The 18,768-nt window shown below is 40.2% G+C and overlaps 1 protein-coding gene across 1 annotated transcript in view; it reads left to right on the top strand.

Moving 5' to 3' along the window:
• The window catches only part of CHM (CHM Rab escort protein), a 153,315-nt gene that overhangs the window by 29,020 nt on the left and 105,527 nt on the right, over positions 1-18,768 (top strand). The window contains exon 3 of the mRNA XM_054040368.1: positions 10,561-10,633. Coding sequence (XP_053896343.1) covers positions 10,561-10,633 — 73 coding nt within the window. The remainder of the gene's footprint in view (positions 1-10,560; positions 10,634-18,768) is intronic.

Genomic DNA, 18,768 nt, shown 5'->3' with positions numbered 1-18,768 from the left:
GATAATTTTTCATACTTGGCCCAAGCTTCTCACCGCATAACTGTTCCCTGTCTCCCTCTCTCTGAGAACAACAACAGACAAATAAAAGGGGAGTCTTGTTTCAATTTTAAAAAGTTCTAGCCTTCCCATTGGCTCTTTTGGCTGGGTGTCCGCTCACTTCCTTTTACCTATGCATAGCAGTAAGACTTTTTAACCCTTTACAGATAAAGCAATTAGAGAACAGCTACTAAGAGGGATTTTATAGCTAACTAGCTGGCTGGGTTCATAAAAGGGAACTCTCCCTCCCCCCTCTTCATTTTTCACAGCCTCCCTAGCTTGGTCTTGACCAGGCCCTAGTTTCCAGCCTTCTGTTGTTGCTTTACAGTTTTTTCTCTCTTCCCTGCTATCATTTGTCCAAGAGCTTCCAAGTGTCATGAATTTGAGACACATGTGTTTGTCAGCCCTGCTGCCTGCAGTTCAGCTTCACTCATCTAGAAGGTGTAATTCCACCTGTGGCCACTGAAGGCTGCTGGGGAGGCAGGCTTCAGTGGATTGTCTGTTCTAGATCGGTGATGAGCTTGGTATGAAAACCTAAGTATCTGAACACCTTCCGATAGTCATAGTCATGTTGCTTAATGTACTAACATCTGTTGTATGTGTTCGCTCATCCTCTGCCCACCAATATTGCTTGTCCTGCTTGGGTTCATCTTCAGCCAGCTGTTTATCCATGAGCTAATCTCATGCAAGCAGTAGGCCATTTTGGTGGTAGTGGTGAGGTGGTAGGCGGTGAAAGATAGGTAGAGCTATGTGTAATCAGCATATTATTGGCATCAAGTGTGTTGTCTGACCAGTTCATCTAGTTGCTGCACGTACATGTTGAAAAGAATTAGAGAATTGATCCTTGTGTGACTTCACAAGTGAGGGGTCTGGTAGGAAGGATGTAGTTTCCCATCACTACTTGTTGGTATGTCCCTTTAGAAAAGACTCAGATTGTTTTAGTGTATTACCCTTGATCCTTGCACCTCTTTCTGGTGAGACAGCAGTATTTCATGGTTGACACTGTTGCATGCTACAGAGAGGTCCCGAGGGATGATATCCATTGACAGGAGATCATCCAAAAGTGCCACTAAAATGATTTCAGTTCTGCTTCTGCTTCAGTTATGCTTCTCCTTTGAGTCTTAAGAGTACATGTGGTTCACATTTGCAAACTTTTTCTCTGCAACCATTAGGGCTAGATGCGTTTTTTTGTTTGTTTTTTGTTTGTTTTTGTTTTTGTTTTTTTTTAAATGAAAGCTGAGATTCTCATGCAATGTGATTCCAGCAGTTGGGGTTTAAAGAAAATACTAAAAATTATGAAAACTCATAGGAGTTGGTCAGCTGGTGGGAACAAAAGGTGAGGGAGCTCAGTATTAGCACATGCCCTGGCTCCACACTGTGCACCCCAACCCCCAGCAAGACCCTTAGTATCTGCAGCCAGACCTCTGCCCCCCAAAAGACCCACTGCTTCATAGCCAGACCCCAGCTCTGTCTCCCAGAAACCTCAGCCAGATTCCAATCCTTTTACCTCCAGGGAGACCACAGCCATGAGTTCCCCAGCTACCAGGACCCAGACAAAAACCAGCACCCCCCCAGCTACTTCAGTTCATCAGACATCCCAGCACTCCATCCAGCTACCCCAGGCAACACTGAGATATCTGAGCCTTCCCAGCTACCTGAGAGACCTTCCAGCAGTCCCAGATATCTGCCAGCACCTCCACCTAACCCAGCGCTTTAGATATTTATTTTCCTCCCTTCATGCCCTAGCCATGTAGCTGCCAAGCTTTGTACAGCTCCCTGTCCTCGTCCTCCCCCTTGCCCACAGCTGGTTGGAGAAGTGTATATTGTCCATAAAACCAACATTTATAGTCATATGCAAATTATATGAAAATATTCAAAATTAGTTTATTAAACATGCCAAAACTGTCACATGGAGATGCACAAAACTTGCCTCAGTCAGGTCTGGAAGTAGCAGCAAAAAGGGATTTTACAGTGCAGTGAGGGGAAATGGGGCACTTCATGAACAGAATAGGGTTGTTTAACAGTGGGAGGTCATGTGCATCAAGCTGGCCCTTGTTATGGTGACCAGAAACCATCCTCCAGGGTATCCCAAAAAATCTGGGAACTGGCCAGTCCCTAAATTGGCTAATCCTAAAGTGTTTTACATCCTAAAACTATGGGACATCACAGTTCAATACTTCAGGCTCCAAGTTTAATGTAATTTGAAATTGAGTTGAGTGGAGAATGTCCTGTAGATTGGAAATATTTTTTTCTTTAAGAATCTTTAACTACATCATCAAGAAACATGTAGTAGAGAATCTGCAACAGCGCCAGCAAAGAGGGCGTAGAATCCTAAGAGGTGCTGAATCCTGCAAATCTCATTACTGTGTATGAGGAATCCATGAAGACTTGAAACAGGAGCCATGTTAATTACAAACAGTACTTGGAACATGGAAAAATGCAATGTTCGAAGAATAGTAAAATGCTAAATTTGTAGGGGAATACAGTATGTATTTTAAAAAATAAACTTGACCATTAATAGGCACCTTCTAAGACCTAGAATTACCAAATTATGATCAGTTAATTTAAACTTTAGATTTCACCTCCTACAGTAACACAATATTATGAATTTACTATTCTGTTCTTTGTTGAATTTGATAATTGCTTCTCATCTTATTTCTCCAACTTTAGTATATAGGGTCTATTAAGTTATGTAATAATAGCTGGCTACTGTAGCTTCGATTTAGAGTATTCATGTCTTTTTGGTAATGGTAAAAGACCTGCAAATTACAGCCTACAATCTCACAGAAGTAGGCAGCAATTAGAACTGTGGAACACAGATTTTTATTACTGTTTCCTTAATTGTGTTTAGTTACATTCATACATGCTTTTGCTTTCATTTTAACGATGAAAATGAGAATTTCCACATCTAATGATACTATTCTGCTGTGGATTAAATCTTCCAAATCTTGTACAGGCTATAGGCTTGCCAGGTCACAATGCATCATAAACTAGAATTCATATATGAAGGGGAATATGACATGTTTATACTGTACAAAAAAATTAATAGGCAAATTTTACAATGGTCATCTGCTATTTAGTCTTAAAAAAATTAAGCACTACTGTAAAAAGCCATTGTCAAGGGCATTTTAGATTTTATTTGGGAGGAGTTATAGTACTGCTAAACTTTTCAAGATTTTTTTCTGACTTGAAATAATAGGAATGTTCTTATTTTATTCTGGTGAAATATTCTATGATCTTCATTTTTAGATGAATGTACACATTATTTAATCTTATTCAAATAACCAATCCAAATCTGCTATTTTCAAAATGTTGTGTTTTATATCTTGGGTTATTGTTTTTAGGATTATGGATTAAATTATTTCTAAAAATGAGAATTTGAGCCTACTGAAATGCTTATTTGTATCATAGACATTCATCATAATAGTGTATATTTGCCTTTCTCTGCAAATGTTTAAAGAAGTTAGTTATAAAATATGGAGTAGGTGTAAGTAAAATTTTGAAGTATATTGTGTGTTGCTTGCATTCATTACCATGTGTTGATCATTGTACCAATTTTAATCTCCAACCACTGTTTGTATTGATCATACTATACCGCATAGGTGATAATGGTAGATGGTTCCGAAGTGGTCCATTATAAAATGCTAAGTACTAGCCTCTGTTGATTTATAAACACTGTCCAAGCATCACCATCAACGGCAGCTAATCTTATTTAAAATAGTCATGTCATTGCAGTGTTGCCATAAATTCCTGTAGACAGATTTTAAACTCAAGTTAGCTTCTGCCAAAGTGTAATTGAAGGAGCCCTATTTCTGTGTGCCAGCTATCTGTCTCAATAAATGTAAAATCTGTGGTTCTTTTCAGAGAGCTACATTTACTGTAGATATTAATGAGCTGTTGACATGTGAAATTTCAAGGATAGATGTTAAGTGATTTAGAAAAGTAATTTGCAGTTCAAAATTAGGAGATCGGCCTTTAGTTTAAACTTGAAGTTGCTAAAGGGAGGAATATCAAGACTAAAAGTTGATTACTTTGTGCACTGAATGCAGCTCCCACAATAAATGTTCATGCATATGGGACTTTTTTTCTTAGCATGTGCTGTGTTCTATTTTTATTGTATCCCTGCTTATTTTATGTTTATTTTTTTATCATGTTGGGGTGGATGGTGGAGATAGTTTCCCCCTCAAGACTTCTTTCCAGCTTTGTTTCTATTTAGTTTCTGGAATGAAGATTCAATTTAAATTGTTCCCTTGTCTTTCACAGAAAGGCTTATCTAAAATTTCAGAGGGTTTTTTTTATATTCCTTTTCACCACTTCACACACTGCAGATAAGATGCTGCTTCTCCTCCTGTTGAGTTTTAGAGGTAGTTCTAAAGCTGTCAGTCAAGGGTAGGTAAAGGAAGATACCAAAAATGTTCTGCCTTTGTAAAAGGCCTGTGGTAGTCATCTCAAATGCTCCTGTTTTGTTTGTTTCAGTGACTCTGGGCATATTAGCAGTATGAGTTACTTTAAATTCTTTTTAGAGAGCTTCTCTCTTTTTTTTTTTTTTTTTTTTTACAGAGCAAAGAGAAATATCAGACTATTCACTGAACTCTTAAAGAGCTGTCTTCTCTACCTCCACCTAAACAATAAATTATGTGTAGCTCAAAAGCTTGTTTCTTTCCCCAACAGAAGTTGGTCCAATAAAAGATATTACCTCACCCACCGTGTCTCTCTAAAGAATAAGTGTCAGTCAAGCACATGCAGGAACTCCTTCCTCAATATATTACATTAGTTTCCTTCTCCTTTGTTTGCCCCTCTGTCTAGACTTCGGTCTTATCCTATCTCTCTGATATGTCCTCCTGAATGTTTCTTAAACTAAACAAGTTACCTGTTTTTTTGACCCACGTGTTTAGCTGAAGTTTAATGCGCTGCTGGTTGTTTCCGTTAAGAGGAATTTATGATAGTCATATTTTGATGTAATGCTGTTTCTTTGTACTTTTTTCTTTTTTTAAAAAAAAAAAGTCCTGTTTCCCTGAACACAGGAGGGTTCAAACAGCAGGAGTCAGTTTCTTTGCTCACACTTTCAAGCCCCTTTCCAGGAAGTACTCTACCCAAAAGTTTTCTGTCAACTTTTTTCCAAGGTCATGCTACAAATCCTTCTCTGGCTTAAGGGTTTCTTGCTGTCCACTCTCTCAGCTTCTATGGTTTTTCTGCTCTTTCTTTCACAGATGTACAAACCTACACAAAACAATAGCCAGCAAAACCCCTATACCTGTGCTTTGCATGTGCCTTTGTTTTAGATGGTGACATGCACCTGTTTTGGAGGTGAAGGGCCCTATTATTTTAGCTCTTTTATTCTATAAAGGAGCGCAAGGGCTTCTTACAACTCTTAAATGAATGGCAATCGATGCACCCCCTACTTTTAAAGAAGTTTAATCCAACCCCCACCAGTAACAGAAAATTAAATTTTCTCCCTACTTTCTCCAATACTTCTGAAAACACTGCTATCCTTCTTTTCAAGCACAAAACTTGAGAAATCTGACTCTTCACATCTGAGGCGCTGAGCTTATGCCAAATCTTGTTGCTTCTCTGTTTGTTATATTTCTAAAATCTACCCTTTCCCCTTTGTCCCCAATGCTTAAAATCCTGCTTCATGCCCTCATTCTTTCACCTGTAACATTACTCTTTTTAGACTCCTGCACTCTCGCCTCTCCTTTTTTCAACACTTCCAACATTTTGCACCTAAAGTTCTTTCCTGCCACTGTGAGGATGAAAGGTGTGTGACGCGATCATTCATTGACTTCCTGAATCTTTCCACATAAAATTCAAACTTCTCATCCTCACATCTAATGCTCTGCCTTTGAATTCTGCTAGGCATGGTGTCCCTAGCCTCTGTTTGCTAGAAGCTGGGAATGGGTGACAAGAAATGGATTACTTGATGATTACCTGTTCTGTTCATTCCCACTAGAGCACCTGGCATTGGCCACTGTCGGAAAACAGGATACTGGGCTAGATGGACCTTCGGTCTGACCCAATATGGTTTTTCCTATGTTCATTGTATTTCCCATCAGATTCCTCCATGCCACAATTTGCGCCGTCCTCTTTTGACATGTTGTTGCTCTTCCGTCTCTGCTTCCTGCCTTCGTCTTCATTCACTTTTCTCCTTGCTCCAGGTGTCAAGTACTCAGTGTCCTCTCTCCTTAAAATTCCTATTTTATATGAGCACCCAAAATGTGGTAGGCCCCTGTACACTTCTGCATTCTGAATCTCTACAGTTTATCCTGCCTCTTTATCTAAATTTATCAGAACGGGTAAGATTTATAATATAATACAACTCACATTATTTGTGTTTGTTTTAACTCCTCTTTACCCTTTCACTTATGTGAAGTTATGAAGCTAATAAATATTTAATAGTAAACCAGAAAGGGAAAAGGACCCTTCAGTAATGCATTGGTCTTTTGATTCCTATCCAAGAAAAGTGAGGAAATTGGTTCTCTGGGTCAAAAGATTTAATTCAAATATTTTTTAACCTTGCTAATTAAGACTAAATGGCAAGAGTTTTACCGAAAGAAATGAAGAGTGGTTATGGTTAATTTTTTCTCGTGGAAGCCAAGAAAGGAGCCTGTCGTTCTATTTAACTGTGTTTTGGAGCATGTAACTACGGCAGAATGGGAACTAGTAAACACAAGAGTTTTAACAGGTAATGCATGAAATAAGTCATTTTGTAATCAGCTCCTTAAAATCAGTGTAGCAGTAGCTTCCCTTGCAGAAGACAGCTATTTTGATGGAAGGAGACTTTTTTTTTTTTTCCCCCCCTGAGAAATCAAATAAAGGATAGACACATACAGGCAGCTCTCAGGAGAAATCATGAAGCATCAGCAGCTTTGACTTGTTTTACCACAGCTATTATGGCATGACATTCAGAAAGGCAGCCAGCCTAACAGAGACATATTCTACAAAAGATGTTACCTGCCTCTGCTTTTGTGTTGCATGCATTCATAGGTGCTCTGAGTTTCTTGACTTGAGCCATCTCCTGGAATGACGCTGCTTGGTGTTACCTTTAGATTGAGGCCCAGGAAAGCTGATCAGCAGGAAATCATTTACATTCTCAATGGGAATGTTTTGGTCTGGGATTTGTTAAACTGTTCATATAGACCCTAGATAAAATGGCAGTTGGCAGACCAAGAAAATATCCTACACATGGTTTAGCAGATGAGAAAGTTCAAACCCTTTCCAGAGCCAACACATTTCTTTGCCAGGCTTGATTCCCTAGAATTTACAGAAGATATTCTGTGTTTTTCTACTAGTACATCATGGCTTCAGATTCAGGAGTTTGAAGATGAGACTTTTGTTCAGATTGTCCATTAGCCTCAGACAGCAATTTCGTTTGACTACTTTTGAAGGCTTTACCCAGAACTCCAGATTTCATAGTAGAAGCTGTGAGCAAATGGCACTCAGACAACAGATGAAATTGGTTCTAGAAGTAGTTATTCCAGTTTTCAATTTTGTATGAGCAAATTAAATCTGTAACAACAAAATATATGTTGAAACAAGCAGGTAGTATATCTGTAGTATTTCAGGCCCATATCCAGAAGATAATGGGCAAGTCTGTACAATATTAGAATAAGTTCTATTATCAATCCATCTTTTTTTGTAGTCTGCTAGGACAGCTGTAAAAGGGGAAGATTCTAGTCCTTGAGAATTTAAGAATTGGATTGGACCTCTGGCATTGCTCGATCAACACTAATCCCAGAGAATGTCTTAATTTTGATTGCTCTACAGAATAATACATGAATATCTCAATCTGATATGACCGTTTCTTAAATTTATTAAAATCCTGATAGTTAATTCTCTTCCCTTCAAACTGTCTCCCTCTTCATGGGTTTTTATCAAGAACTTTGCTATCTTTGGCACAGCTGAGATTATATCCCTACCTGTATCTGGACAACATTCTTTTCAGAGCATTCTGAGGGAAGAATTGACAGAGGTTTCCACTACCACATAATGCAAGTCCTATACAGATACACCTCTACCCTGATATAACCCTGTCCTCGGGAGCCAAAAAATCTTACCAAATTATAGGTGAAACCGCATTATATTGAACTTGCTTTGATCCACCAGAGCGCGCAGCCCCTCCCCCCCCCGGAGCGCTGCTTTACTGCATTATATCCGAATTCGTGTTATATCGGGTCGCGTTATATCGGGGTAGAGGTGTATATTATAAATCCTGAAAGGAGTATATTCATGCTTTTAGAAAAGATCCAGACTTTAAGTGATGGGGCATTAGTCTTTCCTCTGATATGTCTTTCCCAAGCTATCGTGATTCATTTAGAAACTAGCATGCATACTTAAAGAAATCATACACTCCTTTGAACATTGTTTGGTGGACCATAAGAGACCATTATAGAGACTTTTGCTTAAAAATAAAAGGCACAGTACTGGCAATAAAAAGATAAAGCTTTATCTTAGTTTTAGACGTGTCAAAGGTGTACACTACTGACAAAGATATGAGAAAGATTAGACCACTGCTGTCAATTTTTCACAGAATGTCCCATCATTTTATTACAGCATGTTAATACTGCACGTTCTTCTTGCTGAAAATGTATTTAAAATAAAGGACACTTAAAGTTAGATTAGTTTTAAATTTAGGAAGGCCAGTCTTGCTCAGTTTTATATAGGGTTTTTTTGCACAGTTTTTGTGACCTCTGCCTTTGCTTGTTCTGACAGCCAGACTGCGTTCCATATTCAGGGAAACTTGCAGCTAAGGTGGCAGGTTCCCTTGGCAAAATAAATCTTGGTGGCTACATTTTTTTTATAATCCAACAAGAGGCAGATTAAATCATTTTCAGGGTTTGGATTTGTTTCTGTGGTATCTCAGGAAAGAACAAAACAAAATTAACGAGTTTCTCTGCACCATTGGAAATGTGTATGGGGGGGCATACTTGATTGATAACTTGATAAAGGACTGAGATCTGAGTCAAACTGCTTCTTGATGGACTGAATCAAGTATGCATCTTTCACTCTCATGTTCTATTGATTCCAGATAATAAATGCACTTAAATTTTCACTTTTTTAGCGCTTTCTATGAATATGAATTCTCTCTCTACCCCAGTAAGGCAAATAAAATATTTGCTCCCTTTTACAGATATGTTGGCTTTCCTGGTAGGTGCTAATGGTGACAGCACTGCAGCTCTTTCCTCTTGTTAAAATGAAAACAGTGGTGGTGGAATTGTACAGCACTGCAAGGTCTCTTAGAGAAAAGACCTAGTCCACTTGGACCATAAAATCTTAAACTTCAGATTCTGTTAAATGAGGCCAACTTTAATTCAGTGATAGCAGGATTTTCTGTTATCTTGAGGGAAAATGTCCTATTTATGGTCCTTACTATTTCCCTGAAGTAACTGAGGGACTTTTTTAGGTCAGTTGCTAGTCATGAACAATTAGACATTGTTTAGCAGACATCTGTCTTTCATGTGTTAACTAAGCAACATAGTAGAGCATCACCCTCTGGTTCTACAAAGAGACTGACATTCTCAATGGAGTCTTTGTCAGCACATATAACTTGTGAAAAACATCCTCCTTTAAACACATGAGTTGAACTTAAACCCTCATCTTAAACTTTTCCATTTCGAAGTCAATCTAGAAGGAATTGTATGATTTTATTATCTCTGGTGTAAAATGCAACCTGCCTTTTTTCTTATCTTTCTGAAAAGTTTAAATAATTATTACTCAGTGTTTTTAAGCTTCTATTATAGAATTTTTTAAAATACCCCTCAATGGTGTGTGTGTGTGTGTGGGGGGGGGGAGTACAAAAGAAATGAATAAAGTGTGATTAAAGAAACAGACTTCAGTTTAGGTTTCTATGGGTAATAGTTTCCCCTATGCATGATTTAACAATTGTGGCAATATTCTAAGTCAAACCCTATCTTTCTTCCCAAACGTGAATCTTTAATTTATAATGTAACTTTATGGGTCCATTGAAGAACGCATTCTGGCTTTGGTCACTTTTTTGAAAAATCCCAACATGCTTTAGATAATTGGTATTAGTGTTAAATCCTGTGCGTAGCATGTTTTATTATAGGTGTGGTAGAATCCTTTCATTTTATCAGTATGCTTACTTTTATGGGAAGGAAGCAAGATAGCAACATTTAAATTTTACTTAATCTCTTATTCATATAATGGAAAAGCTCACTAGTTAGTGTGATGTTTAGGGAAGTGTCAATAGGAAAAACTTAAAAAGGGAAGCCAGAGGACCAACTTCTTAAAAGGAAAAAAGCACAACTATTTACTTACTTTTTTGTGCTGAAATTAGTAAATTGACAACTTCTTTTCAAGTGGGAAAGAGCAAGTATATTGGAGAGCATTCAATGAGATGTGACAAATCAGCAGAAATTGGGTCTTTTGGCTCAGAATATAGAATGTAATTCTGTTAATAAAAATAATTTTCATGAAGTTTTGCACAGTCCCATAAGCAGCATTATAGGTATCCAGTAGCTATATTTTTGTTTTTTTATCAACCGAGTTTCATTTTTTTCTTTGCAGGAGAAATTACTATGGAGGAAACTGGGCCAGTTTTAGCTTTTCAGGATTATTGTCCTGGATTAAGGAAAACCAGGTAAGGAACTAGAATGACTTTTTTTCTTTCCCTTTGTCAGGTTTCTAGTACAGTAACTCCTCACTTAATCATCCAAGTTAACGTTGTTTCTGTTTCGATGTTACATTGCTGATCAATTAGGGAACATGCTCATTTAAAGTTGTGTAATGCTCCCTTCTAACGTCTTGACAGCCGCCTGCTTTGTCTACTGCTTGCAGGAAGAGCAGCCCCTTGCAGCTAGCTGCTGGGGGCTTGGAACCAGGGTGGACCGGCCGCCCCCTATCAGCTCCCCCTATAAGCTCCCCGCTCCCCTAAATTCCCTGTGCAGCAGTTGCCTGCAGTTCAGCTGTGTCCCTCCCCCCACTGCCACGTGCTGCTCCTGCCCTCTGCCTTGGAGCTGCTCCCCGAGACTCCAGTTGCTGTGCTGGGGGGAGGGAAGGAAGATAGTGGGGGCTAATGTCAGTGTGTCCTCCTGCCCCTTGCTCCTGCACCCCACTTACCCCATCTTCCATAGAGCAGGGCACAGGACAGAGGAGGATTGCAGCAGCTTCGGTCTCAGCAAGCTGATGTAATTAACAAGGCAGTGTACTTAAGGGAAATGTGCATATCTCCCTCCATTCCTGCTGCCTTGCAGAGTGAGAGAGTTAACCCTTGAGGGCTCAGCTAATTGCCAGTTCATCATTTAGCAGTAAGGGAAATATCCCACCCTCTGACTCCTCCACCTCAACCAAGCTTCACAATCATCATCACTGTGTACCAGTATTAAATTGTTTGTTTAAAACTTACACTGTGTGTGTGTGTGTGTGTGTGTGTGTGTGTGTGTGTGTGTGTGTGTGTGTCTATATATAAATAGTCTTTTGTTTGGTGAAAAAAATTCCCTAGAACCTAACCCCCTCATTTACATTAATTCTTATGGGGAAATTGGATTCACTTAACATCGTTTCGCTTAAAGTCGCATTTTTCAGGAACAGAACTACAACGTTAAGTGAGGAGTTACTGTATTCTATTTTTTGTGAAGAAATACAAACATAACAAATAACTTAGGAAGTGTCTAGTACTCTTTGGGTATTACATATTTAATAAATATTAAAGCCAGCAAAACTGAACTACCATGCATCTCATTTTTATACATGGACAAAACTGGAACATTTTATTTAAAATAGAGAACTCCTAAACAGCAGTGCAAGTAGGGCAGTCTGGTACACCATGCCATACCAGTAAGATATTTAAAGCTGATATGGTGTACCAGAAAGACACAAGAGGAGCAGAATGTGGGACCGCTGGGTGGCCCAAAGCTGGCAACTCCTCTGGCACGGCTGTACTGCCCTCAGCCCTTCCACGCAGGGTCTCCTCCATCTGTACAGCAGCCCCGCTGGAGGACAGGGCTGGGAGGCAGGGCTGGGGGCAGTACAGCCGTGCCAGAGGAGCTGATGATGTTCTGCTCCTTACCCCGCTGTGGTTCCTGGGAGAGCCCTGAACTGCAGGGCTCTCCCGGAAACTGCAGCAGGGAAAGGAGCAGAAAGTGGGGCCACCGGGCAGCCCCACACTGGCAACTCCTCTGGTAGAGCCATCCAGCAGCCCCATGTTCTGCTCCTTTCACCACTGCAGTTCCGAAGCTCCGGCACAGTGGGAGGAGGACAGAGCCCCTCACCCCAAGGTAAGGGGGGGTGGATCATGGGGAGGGGACGGGGAGAGCATGGGGGCCCCAGGCTGGGGGCGGGGAGGACTCGTGGAGGGTCACATGAGGAGGTCATGTGCCCCCGTTAGCTGTCTCTCCCCCCCACACACACACACACCTGCCCCCCCATACCAGTAAGAAATAGATTCCACTTCCACCACTGCTCCTGAACTAAACTACATCTGGTAATCTCAATATTATAATAGTTAATTATAATACGCATTATCAAAAAAGGCATCTCTGAAGTAATCTTAAAATAAGATAGTACTGTTTTATATGAGTATAAATGAGACCATACAGCCACATAATAGGTATACTTTATTAAATGAGCTTTTATAGACTTCACCCATCATGGATATATTCTGAATTCATTTTATCTGTTTGTAAGAAGTGTTCTGTTTCCATTTCACTGTCATTACTGGATAAAAATACTAATTTGCACTTCTATGGAACATTCCAAGTGAGGATCTCAAAGCACTTTATGGATACTAATGGATTACGCCTCACATCACTACAGTGAAGAAAAGTGTTATCAGTATTTTACAGAATATCAGAACTATGTTATATGCTTACATAACTTGAAACCGGACTATGTTAATGCTCACTATAAGACTTTTAGTGTGCTCCAACAGGGTCTGCACGGGCTAGTTAGTGTGCAACACATTACCATGGATTAAAATTTTACACCCCTCTGGTGCGGACAAAACCACCATGTAGACAAGCTGTGGCAGAGCTAAGAATACAATCCACATCTGCTTTTGTGGGATCATGTGGGAACATAGCTCTTTATGCTCATTTTGTATCCTGTGTGTATGTGAGAAATATATATGCACACACACCTCTACCCTGAAATAACGTGACCCGATATAACACAAATTTCGATATAATGCAGTAAAGTAGCACTCCATGGGGGCGGGGTTGCGCACTCCGGCGAATCAAATCAAGTTTGATATAATGCGGTTTCACCTATAAGGTGGTAAGGTTTTTTTGGCTCCTGAGGACAGCGTTATATCGGGGTAGAGGGGTGTGTGTGTGTGTATAATATATATATAAAATATATATATATATATATATGAGAAATATGTGTGTGTGTGTATATGGGGGGGTGTATGTGTGTATATATATTTAAAAAATAAATATAAAAATATAAATAAATATAAACTGTGTAATCCCAGTTGTTGGCATAATTTATTTCTGGACAGACTGCCATGGTTTTGGTATACTTATCAGATCTTACCTCTGAAACTCATCATGTAGCCAAGACAAACACTTTAATTTTAATGCATTTTTCTATAACCAAGGCTTATGTAATTCATGACCGTTCATTCAAAGCTTTTTAAAAAGGGCACTCACTTAGAACAAGCAGGCATTTGAACTATATTAGCAAATGGATATGCAGTTACTGCTTTATTACTTTTAAATTCCTGTTGGGATTATCTACTGAAGTGTTGTTAAACCAGCTAATCCATAGGAAATAACCTCTCCAGTTTAGTCACGTGTGTCTATTTATATTGATTATACTAAAAGGAAACACTTTGTAATAGGGCTGCTCAATATCAGAACTTAAAATTGGAAGTGAGATCACCACTTTCATGTATGTCACACAGTTGTCTTTCTGATTCATGGTTTTCTTCCTGAACACACACTTACTTCTTTTGAACCAAGCAGTTAGCCAAAATTCAGGACTTGTCTACACAACTGGCCGGATCGACAGGCAGTGATTGATCCAGTGGGGGTTGATTTATCATGTCTAGTATAGATGCAATAAATCCACCGCCATTCACTCTAGCGTCTACTCCAGTACTCCACCTCAACGAGAAGAGCTAGGGGAATCCACGGGAGAGCGTCTCCAGTTGACACACCGCAGTAAAGACAACTCGATAAGTAGATCTAAATACGTCGATTTCAGCTACATTATTTACATAGCTGAAGTCGCGTAACTTAGCTCAATTTTCCTCCTCCCATTCCCCCCCCCCATTGTAGACCAGCCCTCAGGGTCTATCAGGTTGTTTCCATTAGTGGGAGAAACTGATGATGAGTCAGGAATTTAAGTACAGTCATCTCTATTTACAAATTTCAGAGTAGCAGCCGTGTTAGTCTGTATCCGCAAAAAGAACAGGAGTACTTGTGGCACCTTAGAGACTAACAAATTTATTAGAGCATAAGCTTTCGTGGGCTACAGCCCACTTCTTCGGATACATAGAATGGAACATATATTGAGGATATATATATATATATATATATATATATATATATATATATATACACACACACACACACACAGAGCATGAACAGGTGGGAGTTGTTTTACCAACTCTGAGAGGCCAATTAAGTAAGAGAAAAAAACTTTTGAAGTGCTAATCAAGATAGCTCAGTACAGACAGTTTGATAAGAAGTGTGAGAATACTTACAAGGGGAGGTAGATTCAATGTTTGTAATGGCTCAGCCATTCCCAGTCCTTATTCAAGCCTAAGTTGATTGTATCTAGTTTGCATATCAATTCCAGCTCAGCAGTCTCTCATTGGAGTCTGTTTTTGAAGCTTTTCTGTTGTAAAATGGCCACCCGCAGCTGTGTCATATACCACCCTATACCGGAAACCTACTGACCACTATACTTCCCTACGTGCCTCCAGCTTCCATCCAGGACACACCACACGATCCATTGTCTACAGCAGGGGTCGGCAACGATTGGCACGCGGCTTGCCAGGCTAAGCACCCTGGCGGGCCGGGCCAGTTTATTTACCTGCTGTCGCGGCAGGTTCAGCTGAACGCAGCCCACACTGGCCGCGGTTCGCCATCCCGGGCCAATGGGGGCGGCGGGAAGCGGCGCGGGCGAGGGATGTGCTGGCTGTGGCTTCCCGCCGCCCCCATTAGCCTGGGATGGCGAACTGCGGCCAGTGGGGGCTGCGATCTGCTGAATCTGCCGCGTCAGCAGGTAAATAAACTGGCCTGGCCCGGCCCGCCAGGATGCTTGCCAAACGTTGCCGACCCCTGGTCTTCAGCCAAGCTCTAAGATGCAACCGCATTTGCTCCAATCCCTCAGACAGAGACAAGCACCTACAAGATCTCTATCAAGCATTCTTAAAACTACAGTACCCACCTGCTGAAGTGAAAAAACAGATTGACAGAGCCAGACGAGTACCCAGAAGTCACCTCCTACAAGACAGGCCCAACAGAGAAAATAACAGAACACAACTAGCTGTCACCTTCAGCCCCCAACTAAAACCTCTCCAGCGCATCATCAAAGATCTACAACCTATCCTGAAAGATGATCCCTCTCTCACAGATCTTGGGAGACAGACCTGTCCTCGCTTACAGACAACCCCCCAACCTGAAGCAAATACTTACCAGCAACCACACATCACCGAACAAAAACACTGACCCAGGAACCTATCCTTGCAACAAAGCCCCATGCCAACTCTTTCCACATATCTATTCAAGTGACATCATCATAGGACCTAATCACATCAGCCATACCATCAGGGGCTCGGTCACCTGCACATCTACCAATGTGATATATGCCATCATGTGCCAGCAATGCCCCTCTGCCATGTACATTGGCCAAACCGGACAGTCTCTATGCAAAAGAATTAATGGACACAAATCTGACATCAGGAATCGTAATACTCAAAAACCAGTGGGAGAACACTTTAACCTGTCTGTCCATTCAGTGACAGACCTGCGGGTGGCTATTTTACAACAGAAAAGCTTCAAAACCAGACTCCGAGAGACTGCTGAGCTGGAATTGATATGCAAACTAGATACAATCAACTTAGGCTTGAATAAGGACTGGGAATGGCTGAGCCATTACAAACATTGACTATCTCCCCTTGTAAGTATTCTCACACTTCTTATCAAACTGTCTGTACTGGGCTATCTTGATTATCACTTCAAAAGTTTTTTTTTTTTTTTCTTACTTGGCCTCTCAGAGTTGGTAAGATAACTCCCACCTGTTCATGCTCTCTCTCTCTATATGTGTGTGTGTGTGTGTGTGTATAATATATATATATATATATATATATATATATCTCCTCATTATATGTTCCATTCTATGCATCCGTGGGCTGTAGCCCATGAAAGCTTATGCTCTAATAAATTTGTTAGTCTCTAAGGTGCCACAAGTACTCCTGTTCTATTTACAAATATTGTAGAAAGTCCTGTTTCCTTTAACACAGGAGGAGTTAAATGCATGAGTCAGTTTCTTTCCTCACAGTTCCAAGCCTCTTTCCAGCCAGCACACTCTAAAAAGTCTCTCAAATTTTTCTCAGGGCCATGCAACATGTCTTCCTCTCAGCTGTTTTAGGCACTTCCCTTTTGCCTTCTCTCTGTTTCCGTGCAGTTTCTATAGCGTGTCTCATTTGGAGGACAGGGCTCGGAGGTGGGGCTGGGAGCGGCATAGCTGTACCAGAGGATCTGCCGATGTTCTACCCCCTTCCCCGCTGTGGTTCCTGGGAGAGCCATGAACCACAGGGCTCTCCCGGGAGCTGCAGCGGGGAAAGGAGCAGAATGTGGGGCCACTGGGCGGCCCCACACTGGCAACTCCTCCCTTTGCCCACTAGCGTCAATTAGGTTCCACCCAAACCCAATCATAACAGTGTACACACTAACTCAAAATTCAATCTACTTACAATACATTAAAAAGAACAGGAGTACTTGTGGCACTTTAGAGACTAACAAATTTATTCGAGCATAAGCTTTCATGGGCTACAACCATCCGAAGAAGTGGGTTGTAGCCCACGAAAGCTTGTGCTCTAATAAATTTGTTAGTCTCTAAGGTGCCACAAGTACTCCTGTTCTTTTTGAGGATACAGACTAACACGGCTGCTACCCTGAAACCTTACAATACATTGTGATTTTTAGTAAGTACTATAGCTATCAGAGAGAATAACCATTTTAGCTAAGTTTTAGCTTTATCTAACCTACCCAGCAAATCCTAAAATTTTCTCATTCATTCAGTTCTTGCAAGAGTCTCTAGAGGAAGTGTACATTAAACAATAAGAGATCCTAAATATTAAAACTTTCCATAAAGGGTAATGCTCTGCTCTCAATCGGGGTGACGAAGTGGGTGAGGTAATATCTTTGGACTAAATCTGTTGTTTAATATTACTGTAGTTAAAGTCCTTCTTGGGGACTTTGGTGCATTAATTTGGAAACCAGACAACACCCTTTAACTTTTTTCAGGTTTGATGAAGTACAAATACAATCACCTTTTATTTGACATTTGCTTTTTCAAGTGTCCCTGACTCTAGTACCCTGTAACATTAGCAGATAGTAGTAGAAATTATATGTAGTAGCTTTTTTTCTTTAATTCTTGAAATTATAATGTTTCAGTAATTTTTAAAATGTTGGAATCAAATGACAGTTTATTTTACATGATGTTTTAAAGTAACACATAAATACACATAAAATAGATAACCTATGCATACCAACTGCCTTATCAGGAAATGTAAAAATATCCTTATTTTAATATGGAAATCTGTTCAAAATTTTATCCTTATGACTTCAAATATCTTAATACATTTGCCTTTTAACAATGTTTGCTACCCACTTTCTTTCACATGGCAACCACAGACTAGATACTACTAGTTGTAGTTGCAAGAACTTCTGCAAGACTGCCCCCTTGTGACACTGCATTATGTCCAACAGGCACTGAAAAGTTACACAGGTTACCCAGATTTGTGACTAACTTAAGAGACTATAATTTTTAATTTGTTCTGTGCTTTCCGTATTTTTGAAGAATTGCACTTCGTGCAGAGCTACAGCATCAAATCCGCTGGAAAAATTTGTCCCAAATGCTTAAGGTATTGTGTAAGAATGCAATTACTATTTACATGCATTTTCCATCAGGCTTAAGAAATTGAGAACCATATATTCTATATTTTCCGTTCCTTTTACACTCTTTCAATCCTAGCTGAATCTCCTCTGCAACCTCACCTATTTAGGGTGAGCATGATTGTTGTTTTATCTAAAACCTTGACTACAAGAAATGACCCCAAATTCTGTGTCACTCTAATTGCACCCAGTTACAAATGGAGAAAAGTCTGTTGCTCAAGGTTGTCCAGGAAGTCCATGGTACAGCTAGGAAGAGATGGCTGATCTCAACTCCCAGTTTATGCACAAGATCATTTTGCCCCATTCTCTGTTGTTGTACTGGCCATATCCTTTTGCACAGACAGCGCAGTCTATTTCTCCATTACCTTTCACTTTAACTGTGTGACTGTTCAAATTCTTTGTTTCACAAAGCCATTTGTAAGGTGAGTAAACTAATCATTTGACAAAAGCAAGCTTTACGAAGTGTCTAGAGCAGGTAGGTTCTTTTTAAAATACTGTACCACAATAATGTTTCTCTTAGGGTACGTCTATACTTACCTCCGGGTCCAGCGGTAAGCAATCGATCTTCTGGGATCGATCCCGGAAGTGCTTGCCATCGACGCCGGTACTCCTGCTCCACGAGAGGAGTACGCGGAGTCGACGGGGG

Source organism: Malaclemys terrapin, chromosome 9 (genome assembly GCF_027887155.1).
Source record: "Malaclemys terrapin pileata isolate rMalTer1 chromosome 9, rMalTer1.hap1, whole genome shotgun sequence".
Taxonomy (NCBI): Eukaryota; Metazoa; Chordata; order Testudines; family Emydidae; genus Malaclemys; species Malaclemys terrapin.
Note: the sequence above shows the minus strand (reverse complement) of the source record. Positions and strands in the feature narration are given on the sequence as shown.